Source organism: Ipomoea nil, unplaced genomic scaffold (genome assembly GCF_001879475.1).
Source record: "Ipomoea nil cultivar Tokyo-kokei standard unplaced genomic scaffold, Asagao_1.1 scaffold0761, whole genome shotgun sequence".
NCBI classification, from domain to species: Eukaryota; Viridiplantae; Streptophyta; class Magnoliopsida; order Solanales; family Convolvulaceae; genus Ipomoea; species Ipomoea nil.
The window spans coordinates 758938-780931 of record NW_017617189.1 but is presented as its reverse complement, the minus strand read 5'-3'; the positions used below and the strand labels follow the sequence as shown (position 1 = coordinate 780931).

At 36.3% G+C, this 21994-nt stretch overlaps 1 protein-coding gene across 1 annotated transcript; it reads left to right on the top strand.

Annotated features, from left to right (window-relative positions):
* Positions 1–290: 290 nt before the first annotated feature.
* On the top strand, positions 291–10694 carry LOC109176883 (protein trichome birefringence-like 36). Its single transcript, XM_019326282.1, has 5 exons — positions 291–787; positions 1743–1914; positions 6129–6310; positions 8210–8368; positions 10293–10694. The coding sequence occupies exons 1-5, from the start codon at positions 447–449 to the stop codon at positions 10588–10590; spliced, it is 1152 nt and encodes a 383-aa protein (XP_019181827.1). The 5' UTR covers positions 291–446; the 3' UTR covers positions 10591–10694.
* Positions 10695–21994: the final 11300 nt, after the last annotated feature.

Sequence of the window (21994 nt, the reverse complement as noted above, 5' to 3'; positions counted from 1 at the left end):
TTCTTATGATCGATGTTGCATTTTAATAAATAGACATGGAAAATAGATCAGACAAATGTAGCGTAGAAGTGTTAGTTTTTGGTGTTTATGGCATGCATCCCAACTAAAGTGAGGGCATTACCTGCAGCATCATCACATAAAAAATTAAAGCAATCTTTTTACTAAAAGGATTAAAAGTAATCACCCCAAATGTTGACATCTTAACTGCCAAAAGCAATAAGAGATGATTAATTGGAATTACCACTATCATTATCATGTGACATCCATCATTTCTTCCCCATCAGGCTTCCCCAAGTTTCGCCGATCGAGACAGAATGCTTAGCTAGCTAGCTAGGAATCAATAACTTTTTCACCAATCTCCCACCACAAGTTAAGAATATAATCTCCGATCCAGTAATGGCAACTTCATAATTCCCATTGCCATCTTTCCTAGCTAAGCTAGCTCCATGGCATCAACAATGGCTGATGATAACTACTCCAAGAACTCATTACTGGTTTCTCTCTACTTGTTCTCTTGTGTTCTTCTCTGCAACTCCTTCTGTGCTGCGGCGGAGGAGCTTTCATGGGTGGAGAGCAAGGATACTGAGGAGGAGATCAGCATGGTTCAGAGCCCGCTCAAGAACTGCGATTTCACGGCCGGAAAATGGGTTTTTGATGAGTCGTACCCTTTGTATGACTCCCGGCGTTGCCCTTATCTCACCACCGCTGTTACTTGTGCCAAGAACGGCCGCCCGGATTCCGACTACGAGAAGTGGCGCTGGAAACCAAATGGTTGCACAATTCCAAGGTAAGTTTTATATGTGAAAATTTTAGGGTGTGTTGGGTTGGAACATGGGAATCGAAATGTGAATCAATTAATTGGTAATTGGAATGAAGTTTGGTGAAAGTCTGCTACTAGTTTGGTATTAGGATAGAATTGAAATGATTATTAATATTGATATTTGGTTATGTATGACTTTATAATTGGATTAAAGGTTTTTAAAATATAAAAATAAAAAATTAAGACAATTGATCTTAAGAGTGACAATAAAGCGAGTAGGTATGCAGGAAGTTGATATAGTGAGGAAAGATGCATGAGTAAGGAGACAATGAAATGAGGAGGGATAATAAGACTGAATTATTTAAATTAGGTAATGTATTTTGTAATTATAGGGGTAATCACTTTTTTTAAAACCAAAACCAAAAATTCAATTACGAAATAGAGAATTCAGAGGTACAAATAGGTCTCAAAGAGCCAAAACCTAGAATCTCTATACAAGAGGGTTGATTTGGCCAACTCATGGGCCAGAGTACGTATTACAAGTTCTTGGAACATGGTCTATAGTAACCATATGAATAGCCATCATCAAGCTGCGACACCCATGGATGATAAGACCCGCATATGAGCGGACGTTTGTGGAGCTATTTAGTGTTTTAAAAGGTTGTCAATTAAATAATGTGTATGAATTTAAAATAAATAAATAAATAAATAATGTGTATGACTTTCATTCTCATTCCTTGTGTCTAATCCCATGAACCAAACACACCCTTACAATTTGTGTTTTGTTTTATAAAATTGTACATTATTTTTTACAAACAATATTATTATTTGACTATCTTGGTTTGAGCTGCTCAATTATGAATAATCTATGTTGATTTACTCTTTTGCCGACTAAAATAGTAGTTTCTTTTAAAGTGCACTTATAGTAGGGACGATAAGATTTCCTAAATTAAAGTTTACAAAATACACGACATTGTTGTAGGTTTGATGCATTGGATTTTCTTGGAAAGATGAGGAAAAAGAGAATAATGCTAGTGGGTGACTCTATAACGAGGAATCAATGGGAATCTCTAGTTTGCTTAGTACAATCCGTCATTCCCCGTGCTAAAAAATCTGTCACTTACAATGGCCCAACCATGTCTTTCCATGCTTTGGTAAGAATTTCCTCTTTCTTTTTTCTTTTTTTCCTTTTTTTGTTAGACAATGAATATTGTTTGTAGAATATATATATATATATATATATATATATATATATATATATATATATGTATGTATGTATGTATGTATTTGTATTACATTGTGTTGAATGTACAAAGGACAAGGAGCTACTTATACAAGTTAAGGAAAGAACACAGCCACTCAATTCAAAATTCAAACACAAGGGTTGAGAGTTATTCTCTCAATCGAAACCTACTTTCTCTAACACTCCCTCTCAAGTAGGAGTATAAATATCAAACGTGCCCAGCTTGTTACATATATATATATATATATATATATATATATATATATATATATATATATGTGTGTGTGTGTGTGTGTGTGTGTGTGTGTGTGTGTGTGTGTGTGTGTGTGTGTGTGTGTGTGTGTGTGTGTGTGTGTGTGAAATCCGACTCCTGATCAGCCCTTTTGTGAATACTTCAACTAGTTGATCACCATTGCAAACGTGCACATAAGATATTATCCCTTGTTACACTTTATCTCATACAAAGTGACAATCTACCTCAATATGTTTCGTTCGTTCATGGAAAACTGAATTATTCGTAATGTGTATAGCCGCACGATTGTCACACCACAACCTTATAGGTAATCTGACCTCCACACCTATCTCTTTTAGAATATTATGTACCCAAACTATTCACTAGGCGCATGAGTCATAGCTCTATACTCGGACTCCGCACTTGACCATGCTACAACACTTTGCTTCTTACCCTTCCATGAGACTAAATTGCCTCCAAAAAATACACAATACCCTGTCATTGACCTCCTGTCACTAAACGAGCTAGCCCACAATCTACATCGGAGAACACCTCAGAACATCAATATCCACGATCAACATAAAGGACTCCCTTCCCAAGTGCACTCTTCAGATACTTCACAATACGAACAACTACTTTCCAATGAGTTTGTGTAGGTGAGCTCATAAACTGACTCACCAAACTTACAGGGAACGCAATATCTAGACGAGTAACCGTGAGGTAGTTTAGCTTTCCTACCAATCTACTATACCTTTCTGGATCTTCAAACACCTTCCCCTCATCTGCTACAAACTTGACACCCTGTTCCATGGGCGTATCGAACAGCTTTGACCCAAGTAACCCAGTATCACCAAGAAAATCTATCACATATTTCCTCTGTGAAAGAAATATGTCATTCTTGGAGTGAGCAACCTCAATACCCAGAATGTATCTAAGTACTCCCATATCTTTAGTATGAAACTCAATTCCAAGGAAGAACTTAAGAACGTCAATTCTTCCTGCATCGCTACCTGTGATTACAATGTCATCCACATACACTATCAACAAAACACACCCATGGTTAGTATGTTTATGAAAGATAGTATGATCACAGTCACTTTTCTGCATTCCAAATTTCATAACTGCACCTAAACCTCTCAAACCACACACTCAGGGACTATCTTAGACCGTACAGAGATTTCTTCAATTTGCACACTCTCTCATACTCCCCCTGAGGAACAAATCCTGGTGGTTGCTCCATATAAACTTCCTCAAGTAAATCACCATGCAAAAATGCATTTTTCCATCTAACTAGTACAAAGGACAGTGATTCATAGTAGCCAAAGATATAAATATGTGTACCGAAGTCAATTTAGCTACTTGGGAAATTGTCTCAGTTATAATCTATACCATATGTCTATGCATACCCCTTAGCCACCAAGTGTGCTTTGAGTCTGGCAACAGAGCCATCAGGGTTCATCTTCACCACATAAACCCATTTGTACCCAATAGTTGCCTTACCGGTGGAAGATCCACTAAATTCTAGGTCTAGTTCTCCTCAAGAGCAGCCATCTCTTCTCCCATCGCTTGCCTCTAGCCATCTTGACACAGCTTGTTTCAAAGATGTTGGACTTGAAACTGACTCTAACTGAGATATAAAAGCACGTGAAGAGGAAGACAAATGGACATATGACACAAAGGATGAAATGGGACTAGCAGAATGACGTTTACCTTTACGAAGGGTAATTGGAATATCAAGATATGTTGACGACGATTCTGGCAAGGAAGGATTGGCTGGTGGAACAAGCAAGTCTAGCGGCATTTCAATTTCTCTCGAACGCTGGTGATAAACCTGTGTAACAGGCGGCCTAGTCTCATCCCCACCCACGGAAGGATTGGTAATAGTATATGTAAGAAAATCATCTGATACTGAACTATAATCAAACGAGGTGAGAGTTTCTTTAAACACAGTATCCTCAAAGAACGACACATCAGCAGACACTAAGTACCTCCATAAGTCTAGAGAATAACACTTATATCCTTTCTGAGTGATAGAATACCCCAAAAATATGCACTTTAGAGACATATGATCAAGTTTCCCCCTTCGAGAATGAACATCCGGAACAAAACAAGTGCACCCAAACATCCTAAGAGAAAGGGAAAACAATGGGTTGGATGGATAGACAAAGTGATATAGAATATGGCCTTGGAGTACTCTCGAGGGTAAACGGTTAATCAAGAAAGAGGTTGTATGTACATCATCCGGCCAGAATACTTTGAGAACTTTAATCTGAAACAACAAGGCTCGGGCAACCTCCAACATATGGCAGCCTTTACGTTCTGCCATACCATTTTATTGGGGAGTGCCAACACAAGACAACTGGTGTATCATACCATTTTGACTCATATAGTTGGAAAAAGTACGGGAGAAATATTCTGTGTCATTATCATTCCGCAAAACTCGAACCATTTAATTGAACTATGTTTTAACCATAGAACAAAAATTAGAGAAGATTTCAAATAATTCATCTCTGGGTTTCATGAGATATAATCAAGTGTGTCTAGAGAAATCGTCTACAAAGCTTACAAAATACTTAAATTGAGACCTAGATGGCACCCGAAACAACCCCAATACATATGAAGAACCAATTGAAATAAAGATTCTACCCTTTTATTGACTTTATGAGGATATGGTACCCGACAATGCTTAGCAAACTTGCAAGACTCACATTGCAAGACAAATAGAGATTCTAAATCCGAACATAACTTCATCAAAATAAACAAAGAAGGGTGACCATACCCACAATGCAACTAGAAAAGAGATGTACTACCCACAAACTAATCGGAGCACCTTCAGGACTAGGAGAGAATTGTTCTAACACATACAGCCCACCGGTTTCCTTTCCTCTATCAATAATCATCTTCGTCAAAAGATCTTAAAACAAATAATAACTAGGAAAGAACATGACAAAATAGTTTAGATTTCGGGTAATTTGACTTATCAATAGTAAGTTTAACAAAAATTCGGAAGGTATAACACATGAGAGAGAGAGACATTGAGGGGGTTACACTGGTACTACCTCTATCCAAAACTGAAGTGCATAAACCATCTGCCAGGGTAACTGTAGTACCAAATAGAAATGAAGAATATTTAGAAAAGATATTTTGATTACTTGACATATGGTTACTGGCTCTAGAATCAATGACCCCTTGTCGAGACGAGGAAGAGACACAAGCAGTAGGATTACCTGTTGGACAAATGTGGTTGAGGAAGATGGTAACGTCTACTGATTGTCTTGAGGTTGTGAGGTAGGCACTTTCAGTTACTTGAACATAGATAACTCTTCATCTATCATCACAACTACATTACCGTTTGGTTTGGAGACAGAGTTGGCAAACCTCTATGGTCGGAGTGGTTTTGGACATTGGTTGCGTAGATGACCAGGTTCTCCACAATTATAGCAAACCCTTTGACCTCCTTGACCTCCTCCTTGTCCTCTACTAAAGTCGCAACGTCCTGGGACCTGACCCCTAGGCCTGCGGTTACTGGAACCTGTACCTCCATTATCTCTTTGCGTCATGAAAACATGTCTCTCTGAGACACCGCCACAAGTACCTCACACATTTTGGAACATAGTGAAAACTTGGTCTATTGAATCCAACTATTTATTCCCGAGCAAATGGGACTTTAGGACATCATACTCCTTATCCGTGATATATATGATAATTCATCATCACTAATCAATATATGATAATTCATCATCACTAATCAATAAATACTTTTTTATATAAAAAAATACTTTAATTTACACGTGATTGTTTCTGATAAGATCAGATCAAACTTTGTCTGATTGTTATCCAACAAAATACTAATGATTGCAATATTAATTTGTAAAACAAATGTGGATATATAGGATTATGAAACATCAATTGAGTTCTGCTGGGCACCATTCTTGGTGGAATTGAGACAAGGAGTAGAGGACAAGAAAATACTTCACTTGGATTTGATTGAAGAGAATGCAAAGTACTGGAGAGGAGTGGACGTTCTTGTCTTTGATTCTGCCCATTGGTGGACTCACTCTCAAAAGTGGACTTCGTAAGATCATCAACTTATTCTTGATATATATATATATATATATATATATATATATATATATATATATATATACCCTCCTATATTTCCCTTCCCCAACCTCGACATCATTTGATTAATAACCAAATTCATTTTTGAATTAGTGGTGGGGGTCAACCATTTTATGGACACCCACGTATAGTTTATCATGTCTATATGCATTTTTTTTTTGAAGGGTACATGCATTATTACCATTGAATACTAATATAAGGAAATATATTGTGTATGCATTTCTATGGTAATAATAATTGGAAAAGATAACATAAGTTATAATAGTAGAGATCTTTTTGTGTAAAAATTGTATAGTACAACTTTTATAGCATAATGTATAAAAGAAAATTTGGCAGAAAAAACGGACATAAATCAAGGATATACCTGAATTGAGACTTATTATGTTTTTAGATATGTGTGTGTTTATATATACAATCTTATAAATTCGTGATAGTACACATTAGTACATTTTAGATATGTGTGTGTTTATATATACAATCTTATTTTCATCACATTGACATGAGTAGTAGTACACATTCTTTAATACCAAATAAATTCGTGATATGATGATCGATAAGATATTCATAAAAAATACAAGGGTATGACACTTAGTACAAATTACATTGTTGTGGGTGGCAATTGGTGGTTAGCGGTTAGTGGTTAGTAAATTGTGTTAGCAATTAGTGGATAGTAGATTGTTTTAGCAGTTTTGACAAGCGGATTGTATAGTAATTTATAAAAAAAAAAAAAAAATATTTGGTAAAATTAGTTGTTTAGAGTTAGCGATTAACATATAAAATGACCTATAAAACTATAATAATCCCACATCAGTAGAAAAAATGGATTGGAGCATTGAGGCTCCTTAAATTTAGCATGCCCCATCCATTGATGGGCAGACATTATTGAGGAACCAAATTCCTTTAATAAGGAGCCAAAATAGCATATGTATTGAAGAGCCTGGCTCCAGTTCTTTAGTACAATTTTTTTGTTTTTTTTTTTCAAAATACTATGGGTGTTTTGGGAAAGATTTTTCATTCCCCAAAATGCCGAGCTGAAATGCTTCTCATTGCAATGTTTCAGTTTTTAGTGATTTGGAGCAAAACGCTACATCAAATCGTTGAATAATCAAACAATATTTTTGACTTTTTGAGTTGGTCAAACACCAAAATGACAAATTCATCAAAATTTTGACAGATCCTTCATTTACTAAACAAGCCTAAATTGTTTAGGGAAAATTTGGGGCTTAGTACTTAAGATCATATGAGAACTAGTAACTCCATGAAAACGTGAGGACTAATCTTATCCGTCTATCTAAAATACGGTGACATTTATGTAATTATGACAGTGCATTTTTAAACACTTGATAATGCGTTCATGAATAACAGACAGTGCATTCTAGATCTATAATAGTGCACTCAAGCGTGTGCACTATTAGTCGATGCATCCGTTGATGCAATATAATATCAAGCGTTTTCAAATGTATTGTCGTAATTATAAAAATATTACCACATTTTTTTTCTCATTTTTCTTTAATTTTTGACATTTAATCATCCTAGATGCATATAAAATTAGTCTGCATGTTCTCAAGATTGATCAATCACACATAATTGAGAAATTGAATATAAATTCTTGAAACATGCATTTATCATATTACACGGCACATCTCAAATAATATTCGAAGCAAATTATTTGAGACATGCATGTTGTATTTTCCTCTTATTATTAACTTGATTGATCGAGTATTTTTAAAATCTTACACACATTTAATTTCTATTGTTTTTTTCTTGTCATTAAGATTTTAATTTAAAACCAAAATTTTCTTTGAGATTTGTATCTTAAAATTATTGAAGCAGTGTGTAAAAATTTTTGCAGGTGGGACTATATCATGGAGGGAAGCAACTTCTACAGATATATGAATCCCATGGTTGCCTATGAGAAAGGACTCATGACATGGGCTAAATGGATAGACTTGAATCTTGATCCGAGAGAAACTCGTGTATTCTTTAGAAGCATGTCGCCTAGGCATAACGGGTACATTATAATACTTTTTTACTACTCCGTATTTTCTTATATTTGGCATTATACAACTTATTATATATATACAGGGTCCTATTCAGGTGAGAACACATCTTAACGTTAGAACATGCGGACTTCTTCAGTGATGCACGGTATGATTTTCATGAATGCACAATTCCACATCCGTGACTACTATAGGAATACACCGTGCATTACTGAAGACATTACTGTACATCCATGAAGAACTTATTGTGCATTACTAACGAAGTCCGAATGTTCTCATGTTAAAAGATGTTATCACCTAAATGAGACTATATATATATATATATATATATATATATATATATATATATATATATATATATATATATATATATATATATATATATATATTAAAATCATATGAGAACACTTCCTTAGGTGAGAACATGCGAACAAGTATGAGTGCACACAATCTAGTCCCAGACATGCCTAGATGACGAGCGCTTGAGACCCTAGAGTAGATTGTGTGCACTCATGTAATAGAATGTGTTCACTCGTACTTGTTAGCATGTTCTCACCTAAGAAATGTATTAATGCTCAAATGAGAACCACCCCTTTGGTGAGAATGTGAGAACTAACATGAATACACAAAATTTAATACAAAAATGCACACAATTTATTCCAGGGTAAATTGTGTGCATTGTGTGTCTAAAAGATTAAATTGTGTGCATTCATGTAATTGATTATGTGCATTTTTATTGTAGTTCGCATTTCTCGTCTAAGGGGTGGTTCTCACTTGAACACAAACCTATATATATTAATGATGAAATGAGAACTACCCTTTAGGTGAGAATGTGAGAATCAACATGAGTACACACAATCTACTCCAGGGTAAATTATATTGTGTGCATTGTGTCATTGTGTGTCTGGATTATTAGATTTTGTGCATTCATGTAGTAGTTCACAAGTTTTCACCTAAAATGTGATTCTCACTTGAACGCATATATAGACACGCACAGAGACACACACTCACACACGTACATACATACACACACTGGCACTGAATACACACATTACTTTTAATGAATTAAAAATGTCAAATTGTTATAAAAAAAATGTTGGGATAAAGTACAAATAAGCCACCGAAGAAAATAACAATTAAACCATCAAACTCAAATAACCTCCAATAAATCATTTAACTCGAAAAAAAAAAAAAAAAAGAACAATTAACATTGTCAGCAGATCAACTTCAAATTTTTACTGACTGAATTGCCAAATGTTTATTATTATTATTATTATTATTATTATTATTATTATTATTATTATTATTATTATTATTATTATTATTATCCATTTGGATAGTATTATATTTTAAATTAATTATAATCAAAATAGTTTTGTTTTGTCGAGATTTAATTAATTAAGTTATTATTATTTTTTTCACTGAATCTTATGTTTAAAAAATAATAAATAAATAAATTAGATCTAGACAAGACAAAATTATTTTGATTATAATTACTTAAAATATATTACTATGTAAGTGGATTATAATAAAAAAATGTAAATAAAATAAAAATTTAACAATCCGGTCAGCAAAAAATTGGAATTAACTTATTAAAATATTAATTGTTTTTTTTTAGATTCAATAATTTATTTAGAGGTTATTTAAGTTCAATGACTTAATTGATATTTCTCAAATAATTTAATGACTTATTTAAACTTTATCCTAAAAATTTTAACCACCGTCATGCCACTCGTGAATCACCATTTTTTTTTTTTTTTTGTCATTGTTATATCATCAATTGAGGTCTACCTTGATTGACGTATGTGTGAATAGTAGTTTCGTGACAAATGTACGGTAACCGTTGACCTTATTAATTATAATAAAAATTGTGATGTTTATTGTTTGTATTTTAACTATAATAATATGAATTTGATATGATGCGTGTGTTTATAGGCAGGATGGGTGGAAATGCTTCAATCAAAGAGAACCATTAGAGCAGTTGAGCCACCCGCATGTAACAGAGCTAGTGGTGATACTAAAACAAGTGTTGAGAAAGATGAGTTTTTCGGTGTACCTACAAGATATTACCACCATGTCTGCTTTGAGAAGGGATGCACATCCATCCATTTATAACAAAGTTGTTGGGCCAAGTCAAAATCAACACATGAGAGAGTATGGATCTGATTGTAGTCATTGGTGTCTTCCTGGTGTGCCTGATATCTGGAATGAGATGTTGAATGTGTTGCTCTGATAGTCATTCAACTTTAAATGATGACAATATATGCAATTTTTAAGATAACTAGTATTTGCATCCGTGCGATGCACAGAATGTATTTGTCATAATATATTAAGAATATTTGGGCCGATATACAATTTTTATTTAAATTATATCATCAATTATTATATAATGCAATTGAAGATATATATGGTTTGAGTCGTTTATGTTTGTTGATGTTATCATTGCTTGAATTCGAGTCAATAATTGGTCAAATTAACAGCTAATGTGTAGATGTACGCATGCGATGCTGTAACTTTAGAGATTTTATATATCATTGTTTAGGATTTTTATAAATTGAACAAATGTGCTCGTTCTCTAGCAACTTAGTTATAGTAATTAATTGTTATCCTAATTCATTTGTATAGATGATATATTTTTTGTCTAAATATATATCAATTTATATATAAAAAAAAAAAAACATAATAATATTGTATCACTTGTATTTTTGTTAGCATATTGTTTATTGATTAAGCATGTGTCACCATATTTGACTGGTAAGTTAGGGGTGAGAAACTTTGCCTTTGTGGGTGGTATTTAAACCGGTTGGTTCTTTTCTTCTTCCAAGGCTGGTAAGTTAGGGGTGAGAAACTTTGCCTTTGTGGGTGGTATTTAAACCGGTTGGTTCTTTTCTTGCATATACTAAAAGATGAAGTCACAAGGAAACAATATGATTATGCAATTGTCCACCTAGTGATAATAAGCGTGTTACTTTGTTCATTATAAAAGAGAGTTAATACCCAATATAGTTCTCGACTATAGTGATTTTGTGACACCCCGTAATCCAAATTCAATGAAGGGATTAATGGAGTAATTAATCCTAATCCAATTGATAATTTAATTTCTTAAATTCCTGAAAATTCAATAGTCGGGGACTAGTAATTAACTAGTCAACCCAAAGTTAAGTGTTGTACCTAAAGCTTCGTGACTAGTTCCCTTGTTCCCTTACACCTCTTCATTTTAGTAAGAGTAATAAAGACATTTCACCCTATGTTAGAATTGCAAGCTAACCTAGAGGACACCCCTCATTCTTTCCCCTTACACTTTCCAAACTTGAGCTCCCCCTTCTCTCTAAAAGTTAGATAGCTTTTCTTCCAAGCCAAGTTGGAGCTTTGCCAAATCTTCAAAGTTTGTCTCCAAGATTCCACCTTTCCTACCTTTGAGCATCTAGGAGGGTAAGATCTATGTTTATCTTGTGTTTTTAGTGTTTTCTAAGGTGTCTTTTCTTAAAGATAGAATCTTTATGATCTTTTGGTGTGTTCTTGAAGTAGGTGTGGAAGGTGAACCTTATTAGGAGCTTGGTGAAGTGTTAAGTGAAGGTTTTTGTCTTCAAGAGGTAACCCATGCTCTACAAAATCTATTTTGCTTACCTATATGATGATTTCTTGGATTCTACATGTGATTTTGCTATGAAATATGAGTGTTGATGCATTGTCTTGTGAAAATGCATATCTAGAGCTTGTTATTAGGGTTCATGTATGCCATTGCTTGGCTATTCCTTTGATTCAAGTCATTTTGTTGTATTTGGTGAGTTTTGGCATGTTTTGGACGTGAATTTGAGCTTGGAGTTGAAAATCCCCGAGGGGATTATTTTTGGTACAGGGTGTGTACCCGCGGGCGGGGCACCACCCGTCGCCCCACCCGCGGGGTACAAGGCCTCGTGGGAGTGGTTCCCGCAGGCGGAACCACGGGTGGAGGTCCACCCGTGGCTCCACCCGTGGGTACGTATATGATGTTGTTTGGGGATTTGTTCCCCGTGATTCTTTTGACTCGGTATTTGGTCTTTTGACTTCCCGATGTTCTTTTGTGGAAGTATTTGAGCGCCTTCTTGATGTTTCGTATGTCTAGAACTATATGGTAGGAATCCATGTAGGTTTTGGTGTCTTGAATCGTGCTAAGTGTTCAACATTGTGATTCGTTGAACTATGATGGTTCTTGTGTGTTCTTCGGAACTATGTTTGGTTTACCCGTTTGATAAGCATGCTAGTTCAGTGTTTAAATACTAGCATGTGTGTTGTTTGTCCTTTCCTTTGGTGGATGATAACTTGTGTTAATCATCGTTGTTGTTGGACTGTGATCCATTCCTTGATTGAGTATGGTTTCATATCTTCGTTGTGATCCGTTGATTGATTCCTGTTGTGGTGTGGTGTGTGTGGCTGTACCTGGATTGCACGATTAATGGTATGTGACATTAGTCACCAAGGTACGGCAGTGGTCCTCGTGGTGGCCATGACGTGATTATGGAGTTTGTGACCTTTGTGTAAGGTTCACGTATTTCTTGGGTGGCATGTGTTGCCGTGTGTGTGATCGGTACCCTCGTGTACTATGAAATCGGTGATCTTGTTGGTGGTTATTGGTGGGGGACGACGGTCCCAGGAGGGAAAAGGTTGGACTTGGATGTACATGGGTCCTGGAGGTATGGTTGGAACTAGACATAAGGTTGGGGGTAGCCATAAGGTTGGAACCGGGCATAAGGAAGGCATCTCAATTCGTGATGGGTGATGTCACGAAGGCTTGTGTAGCCGTTGTTGTGTGTTTCTCTATTTGTGACATGTGTTGTCACAAAGGCAATGTGTTGCCAATGGTTGTGTCTTTATTCTCTTGTGCTATGCATGTCGGGTGTTAATCTACTGTGTGATGGTAGATTATGCCTTGAGCCGTCCTTATGAGTCGTTATTGCTTCTTGACGTATTGGGATGTGTTCCCTTATCTTTATTGTGAGTGCAAAGAGTCTTGTGTTGATCTCTATCTTGGTTTTAAATTGATATATACTATATCTCGTTTCGCAAATGATTTTGTATACATATAAAATATCTACATATGATATTTCACATGTATTGGTGGGTTACCAGCATCATTCGCTGACCGGGTGTGGTCCCATATATATATATATATATATATATATATATATATATATATATATATATATATATATATATATATATATATATATATATATATCTGTGTTTCTTTCAGGTGTTGATTATATGAGGGCGCGGTCTAGAAGCTGTTAGAGTAGATCCCCTTTTCTTTACGATGATTTGGGCCTGCGTGCCTTTGTTTAGACTTAGACGTTATGTCGTTGACTTTGGTTTTGAGATTGGTAGATTATGTTGCAGATGTTTACGCCTGTGCGTTCACCGTTGTGTGAGTGTGGCATGACACTCTACGTTTTCCATCTAATTCATATCTAGTCTTCTGCTGTGTATGGTTTATGGTTAGTTTATCTGCATGTTTAATGTTTAATTTGGTATGGAAATCGGGGGTGTTATAGGTTTTATTCAATTTAGTCATAAGTGACTTTTTTGTATTCTATTTAGTCCTTGACTTTAATGATTTTACCCACTTTAGTCCTCTATTAATAATTCCGTTAGTTGGCGGTTAATAACAAGGTTAATATGGTAATTTCATTTTCCTTTTATTTTTTATCAAATTAATTATTAATTACATTTCCTATTTTTTCTCCTTCTTCTTCTTCTGCATAATCGATAAAATTCCCTCCCCTCCTTCCCTGTCGATGAGACACTGTACTTCCCTCCAAAGTTCGATACAATTCCCTTCCCTCCTTCCCTGTCGATGAGGCACTGTTCTTCCCTCCAAAGTCTAAAATAAAAGCTTGACCCTTTCATCCCATTCAAAGCAGAGTCACAAACACTCAACAACCTTTGCAAACACCTTAATAAAATTAAAATTTGCATCCATTGCACAAACTTCTTCATATAACCTTAATCCAAAACAAACACATCCAAGTGTCAATTTGTCATACAATATGCATCAAACATGTAATATGTCATAAGAGCCATAGTATATCAATTAACAGTGTTATACAAAATAAAAAGGGACATCTTATACAAAAATATTTCATACTAATGCTTAATCAATTAGTAGTGTCTGATCTTATCTAATATTTCATCATAACACTAGTCCTTGGTTTTGAAATTGTTGTTGTCCTTTTGATGATAGGTAGCTTGTACACCTTTTCTTTATTCCTTGGAACATTGACTTCTTCACAAGTAGCCACAAGAGGAATTTGAACACTGACATCATCTTCATTCGCAGGCTGAGTATGGACTGCAATAACTTCAGCAATTCCTGCACCAAATCCTCCATCCATAAGTTGTTCATTATCATCTCCCACATTCTCATATCCTTGATTAACTTCTGTAGTTGATGCATGATGATTATGAGGTTGCGGTGTCGTTTTGGTTCTTACCCTCTGTTTTGGATTTAGCTATAAACAATAATAAGCAAAGTAACATTAAAGTTAGTTGTGAACTAAAGTAATTAAATTTGTAAATTGAAATTTTAAACTTACCAACTTTTCTTTCACAACAGGATCTTTTGGACATCCTCTAGAATTATGACCTTTTTTTTTTTTTTTTTTTTTTTTTTTTTTTTTACATTTACCACAATGCAACTTGATTTGACTCCTACTGACTTTAGTGGGATCTTTTGACTCCTTTGGCTGCTTGACAGTTTCTTCTGAACTTTTTTTCCTTAGCTTTCTTGGCCTACCACACTTTGATGTCTTATACAATGGTGGAAGTGGTGGTTCCCTATCTGTCAATGGCCATTCTTCAGGCCCAGACATGGGCTTAATGGATCCTGCATAAGTTTTCAAGCAGCTATCTGTGGAGTAGAATGAGCTAACATAATCTACTACTGTTTCCTTTCCACTTTTCATCAAAATTGCACGAATAGCATGCTTGCAAGGGATTCTTGTCAGCTGCCATTTCCCACAATTGTATGATTTTTTACCCAAATCAACTTCTTGTTGATCCTCCCGCATCCCTCTAATTTCAAATAACTCATAATCACATTGATCACACAAATAACCAGCAACAGCCTTTTCATTGGCTTCAATCTTTGCAACAATTCTATGACATATTTTAGACTTCCAAGCACTAGTTTTTTTTCTACAGTCAAATAGTCTTACCATTATTTGCTTCCTTAAACCCTCAAGGCATGCAATTAGCGGTTGTTTCCTTGCCTCTAATATCATAGAATTAAAGCATTCAAAAATGTTGTTCACCAAGATATCACACTGTGGAGTTGTGGAAAAATGAGACCTCGACCATTCACTAGGATGTTTATCAGATAACCAGGCAAAGACATCTACATCCAACTCTTTAATATTCCTCATTGCTTGGGTGAAACTGTTTATAGTTGTTACCCTAGCTGCTGTCCATAAAAAATCTTTTATTGCTCTACATTGGAACCCAGCAAGCTTCATCTTGCCATGCAAGTGTCGCACACAAAATCTGTGATTTGCTAAAGGGAAGACAGTCTCAAATGCAGGTATTAATCCTTTCTACTTATCATAAATAAAGGTCACATTATGCTCATCTGAAATCTTCAAGTCCTTTTTAACATGTTCTAAAAACTAAAATCCAGGATTGTTTTGTTTCCCCTTCAGCAATTGCATAAGCCAAAGGAAATATTCCCTCATTTGCATCAATCCCAACTGTTGTGAGTAATTGACCTCCAATTTTTGCCTTTAAAAAACAACCATATACCTCTATAATAGGTCTGCAGTATTTGTAACCTTGCTTACAATCCTCCCAGCACATGTGCATTCTCAACAATATCTTTTGTCCTACAATTTCTTCCAAATCACTAAGTTTTACGATACAAGTAAACTTAGGATTTGTTTTCTCAATTTCAAGATAATAACTCCACAATTTTTTAATTTGATCTCCTTGTTCTGCTTTTAAATCACCCCTAGCAAGTGACATGGCCTTATAGCATTTCCTAGTTGTTAGGTTGTATTTGTCATCAATTTTAACTCTCTTTTGAAAATTTACAATCGTCCAAGTGCTATTACTTTTTATTTCTCTTTTCCATCTCTTTGCAACCTTAGAAGAAGTGATCAACTTACTTTCATATTCCCATCCACAACCTTCATGTTTATCATTGTAACTTAAAACTCTCCAATTAAAACTATTTTGAAGTTTCCTATAGTTGATTTTCCAAGGGCAGCCTTCACCTTTACAACTTACTGTAACTCTAAGCTTGTCATTCTTTAAAAATTTCAAATCTTTTCCGTTGTTGATAGCATAATTTTCTATAGCTTGCTTAAACTGTTCTTGTGACAAACCAAAATAGTTTCCCTAATTCCTATTTTTATAAAGTTTCAAAGTAAAAAGTTATTTTATTTCTACGATAATTTATTTCTAAATCGTTGACCCAAAAGTTGATCTGAGACGAATTATTCCTATCAGTTTTCCTAGCCCAAATGATTATGTTGGGACCCAAAATATTCTAAGCCAATATTTCTTTATCCAATCTATATTTTATCTCTAGACTAACCCAATTACCACTTGTAATCCAAACCCAACATACTTAGCCCAAATGAATTTATTCCCAAGTCTAGCCCAAAATCATTTTTGGCAGCCCTACCTTTTTATAAATATCTATATATATGTACATCTTATGTTATCCAGATATTTTGTGTGCGTATGTAAGCAATCTGTACATGTTGTGCGTTGGAAAGAAGCAAAGAAGCAGCATCATTTCACCTCTCTTTCTCGTCTCTCTCTCTCTGCTTGGCTTAATGAAGAAAGAAACAAGAGAATTCCAGCTACAACCCCCCTTTTTCGTCTCTCTCCCTCTCACACGCGAAGACCACCGGCGACAGCGGTGGTGGCCGACGGTTTCCTTCGGCGTTCGGGTGAGTGAAGACGGTAGCTGGCCCCTCCTCTCTGTCTCCTCTTTTTCCAGCGTAGCAGCTCCGCGTACCTCCCTTGTTGACGACGAAACAGAGCAGCAGCAGATCTGACGATGGCGGAGCTCCACACTGTCTCCGGCAATGTGAGAGCTCCAGCGAGGTCTCCCTTCCTCTCCTCTTTTTTTCGACGAATGTTGTAGCCCGACGACGAGCATGTCTAGCGGTGGAAAACTGGTCTCCTCCGGCGTGGGTAGAGTTTCTCAATAGTGAAGGTAAGGAATGTTGTCGTTTTGGAGTTATTATTGAGGATGGTGTCTCAATGAAGAAGTTTATATGTATGTTGTTATTGTTGTTGAAGGGTGAAGATGGTGATTAGAGCGAAGGAACGGTAAAGTGTTAGGAATATAGCGGAATAATGCGGGAGCGAAGAATCGAAAATTGAGAATTATAGAAGTTAAATAATAGTAGGGAAAATAAAATGACAAACTAATAAATGAATATATATAATTATATATATACATACATATATATATATAAATAAATAAATAAATAAATATATATATATATATATATATATATATATATATATATATATAGAATAACGCTCATATGCGGCGGGGTCTTACGGTGCGGCGGTGCGGTCAAATTCCAGAATACACCAACAGTGTTAACAATATGCACCAACAGTGTAATAAAAACACACCCCAATGAAATGTAATAAAACATCACAAAATACACCACAGACTCAAAAAAAACACACCATATAACTCACCACCCCCAATGGTGTATTTCCGAACAGTGTATGGTGTTTTCACTCACACCTAATGGTGTGTGTTTGGTGATGCAGGGCTCTGTTTACTCTGTTTTGTGTGGTGTATTTTCTAACGTTGATGGTGCATATTTGGTGAACTATTGGTGTTGCCGCACCGTAAGAAATAACCGCACCGTAAGACACTGCCGCACCTGAACCCGCCTCTCTCTCTCTCTATATATATATATATATATATATATATATATATATATATATTAATTTCTTTAATAGAGAAACAAAGAATATATATGTATATATATGCGTAAGGGACAAAGAGAGAGAATTAAATAAGATGGAATCAGAATAATGAGCAATTTTAATACAAAGCAAATAACTATACTATTTATACACTAAGAAGAAGCAGAAGATGCGGCAAACAAATGGAGGACCGCAAAGCTTGGAGAGGATGTGTAAGAGAAGACCATGTTGCATGTGCGTATGTGGTTGTGTATGACATGGTCTTAATGAATTTGGACCACAAAAATATTATGGTTTAACAATCTCCACCTTGGATCAAATTCATTGTGGAAATTAACAATCGGAACAACCGACTAAACTCAAGCACTGCTTGAACTTAGTGATAGGTAGAGGTTTGGTGAGCATATCTGCTGGATTCTCCAATGTATGAATCTTCTGAACGACTATATCTCCCGCAGCTACAACATCTCGAATAAAATGATATCTAACAATGTGTTTGGTTTTGGCATGATAGGTATCATTCTTGGTGAGATGGATAACACTTTGACTATCAGAGAACACAATAGTGTGACCTTGTGAAACACCAAGTTCCATAACCAAACCCCGTAGCCAAGTAGCTTCTTTGACACCTTCTGTTGCTGCAATATATTCCGCCACAGTCGTAGATAACGCAGCAATAGACTGAAGCGTATCTTTCCAACTGATAGCACAATTACAAAGAGTGAAAATATAACTGGAAAGCGACCGACGTCTGTCAAGATCACCACCATAATCGGAATTTACAAAGCCCACAATATCAGTAGATGTAGAAGAATTCCGATAAAAAAACCAAGCCCAAAGACGAAGTACCCTTTAGGTTCCGTAGAATCCATTTAACGGCGTTCCAATGTTCCTTACCAGGGTTATGCATGTAACGACTCACAACACATACAGCATGAGCCAAATCAGGTCTAGTGCATACCATAGTATACATAAGACTTCCAACAGCACTAGAGTAACGAACTTTTGACATATAAGTCACATCAACATCAGACTTAAGGCATGAACTAGAGGATACCTTAAAATGTGCACCAAGTGGAGTAGACATAGGTTTACAATTATACATATTGAATCGATCAAACACCTTCTCAACATACTTTTTCTGGGATGGATAAAGTTTACCCACTTGAGGATCCTTGTGTATCTCCATGCCAAGAATCTTCTTTGCTGCACCAAGGTCTTTCATCTCAAACTCATTGCTTAGTTGAGACTTCAAGTCATCGACCAGAGACATATCAGGGGAAGCAATGAGCATATCATCAACATAAAGAAGCAAATAGACAAAAGACCCATTAGAAAATTCTTTAAAATAGACACAACTATCATACTAGCTTCTTGAGAATCCTTGCCCCAACATACACGCATCAAACTGCTTATACCATTGCCTTGGAGCTTGCTTTAGCCCATAAAGAGACTTTTGTAGACGGCAGGGACAATGTTCCTTTGTAACACCCCCGATTTCCATACCAATTTAAAACTTAATCATGCAGATAATCTAACCATAAAAAGCATACACAGCGGAAGTCTAACTGATAAATAGATGGAAAACGTAGAGTGTTATGCCACGCTCACACAACGGTGAACGCACAGGCGTAAACAACATTAACATAATCTGTCTATAAAGGAACAAGGTCAACAACAACAAGTCTAAAGTCTAGCAAAAGGGCGCACAGGCCAAAACATACTATAGGACTGAGGGATCTATACTATCTGTCTCTAGACCGCGCTTGCCTCTACTCAGCACCTGAAAGAAACACATAAATATATGGGACGACGCCCGGTCAGCGAATGATGCTGGTAACCCACCAATACATGTGAAATATCATACATAGATAGGATATAAACAAAATCATTTGCGAAACGAAATATAGTATATTTAAGTTTCAAAGCCAAGATAGAAGTCAAACACAAAACTCTTTGCACTCACAATAAAGATAAGGGAACACATCCCAAGACCACAAGAAGTAATAACGACTCACAAGAATGGCTCAAGGCGTATTCTACCATCACTCAGTAGAATATCACCCGACATGCATAACTCAAGAGAATAAGGACACATGCCTTGGCAACACATGCCTTTGTGACAACACATGTCACAAATAGAGAAATACACAACAACGGCAACACATGCCTTCGTGACATCACCCATCACGAATTGATATGCCTTCCTTATGCCCGGTTCCAACCTTATGGCTACCCCCCACCTTATGTCTAGTTCCAACCTTTACCTCCAGGACCCCTGTACACCAAGTCCAACCTTTTCCCTCCGAGATCCATCGTCCCCATCCACCAACAAACCACCAACGAAATTCCACCAATTCACAGTACACGAGGGTACCAATCACACACATGGAAACACATGCCTCTCCAGAACACGTGAACCCATCACTCGGGTCACATCCTCCATAATCACGTCATGGTCACCACGAGGACCACTGCCGTACCTTGGTGACTAATGTCCCATACCATTAATCGTGCAATCGAGGTACAGCCACACACCACACCACAATAGGAATCAATCAACGGATCACAACGAAGATATGAAACCATACTCAACAAGGAAAGGATCACAATCCGACTCCAACGATGATTAACACAAGTCATCATCCACAATAGGAAAGAACAAACCACACACACTAGCATTTAAACACCGAACTAGCATGCTTATCAAACGGGTAAACCAAACATAGTTCCGAAGAACACACAAGACTCATCATGGTTCAACAAATCACAAGGTTGAACACTTAGCACGATTAAAGACACCAAAACCTATATGGATTCCTACCATATAGTTATAGACATACGAAACATCAAGAAGACACTCAAATAGTTCCACAAAAGAACATCGAGAAGTCAAAAGACCAAATACCGAGTCAAAAGAATCACGGGGAACAAATCCCCGCACAAACCTCATATGTACCCCGCGGGTGGGGCCACGGGTGGACCCCCACCCGTGGTTCCGCCCGCGGGAACCAATGCCCACCAGCCATGTACCCCGCGTGTGACACCCCGTAAATCTAAATGCTAATTGGGATTAATTAAGGAATTAATCCTAGCCTTCCTTGGTAATTTCTTCCTAAAATCCTGAAATTTCATAGTTGAAGGACTAGAAATTGACTAGTCTTCTTGGTGTACCTTGTGCCTTGTGTGTTGTACCTCAATCCCTTATTCATCCAAACCTTAGTAAGGGTAACTTGGTCTTTTCACTAATGAGAGGTGCTCATGTTGCCCTAGCAAGACCTCTTGTCTTCATTCCATGCTAGCCAAAGTTCTAAAAACTCTCCAACCTCTCTCTAAAAGAATCCTAGCTTGCTCTCCAATCCAAAAAGGGAACTTCTAAGCTTTGCATAGTCTTCCACCAAGATTCCAACTTTCCAACACTACAAGGCTAGAAATGGTAAGATCTATCCTTCCCTACCTTTTCTTTACAAGATTCCCCCATCTTTTCTCTAAATCTTTCTTCTACCTTGTGGGTTTTGGGAGTTTGTAGAAGATCTAGTGGTGGGTGAAGTGCTAGGTTGATCTAGAGGAGCTTTGGTCTTGCTTTGAGGTTGAAGAAGGTGTCCTTAGTCTACAAGAGGTAACCCATGCTACACAAAACCTATTTTCACTTGATAATAATGATTATTGGCTTCTATGTGACATTCTTGATGTGTTTGAGTGAT

Coding starts and splice junctions, on each gene's coding strand:
- LOC109176883 (XM_019326282.1), top strand. CDS start 447: ATGGCATCAACAATGGCTGATGATAACTACTCCAAGAACTCATTACTG. Junction 788..1,742: donor AATGGTTGCACAATTCCAAG/GTAAGTTTTATA, acceptor ACATTGTTGTAG/GTTTGATGCATTGGATTTTC. Junction 6,311..8,209: donor CACTCTCAAAAGTGGACTTC/GTAAGATCATCA, acceptor AAATTTTTGCAG/GTGGGACTATATCATGGAGG.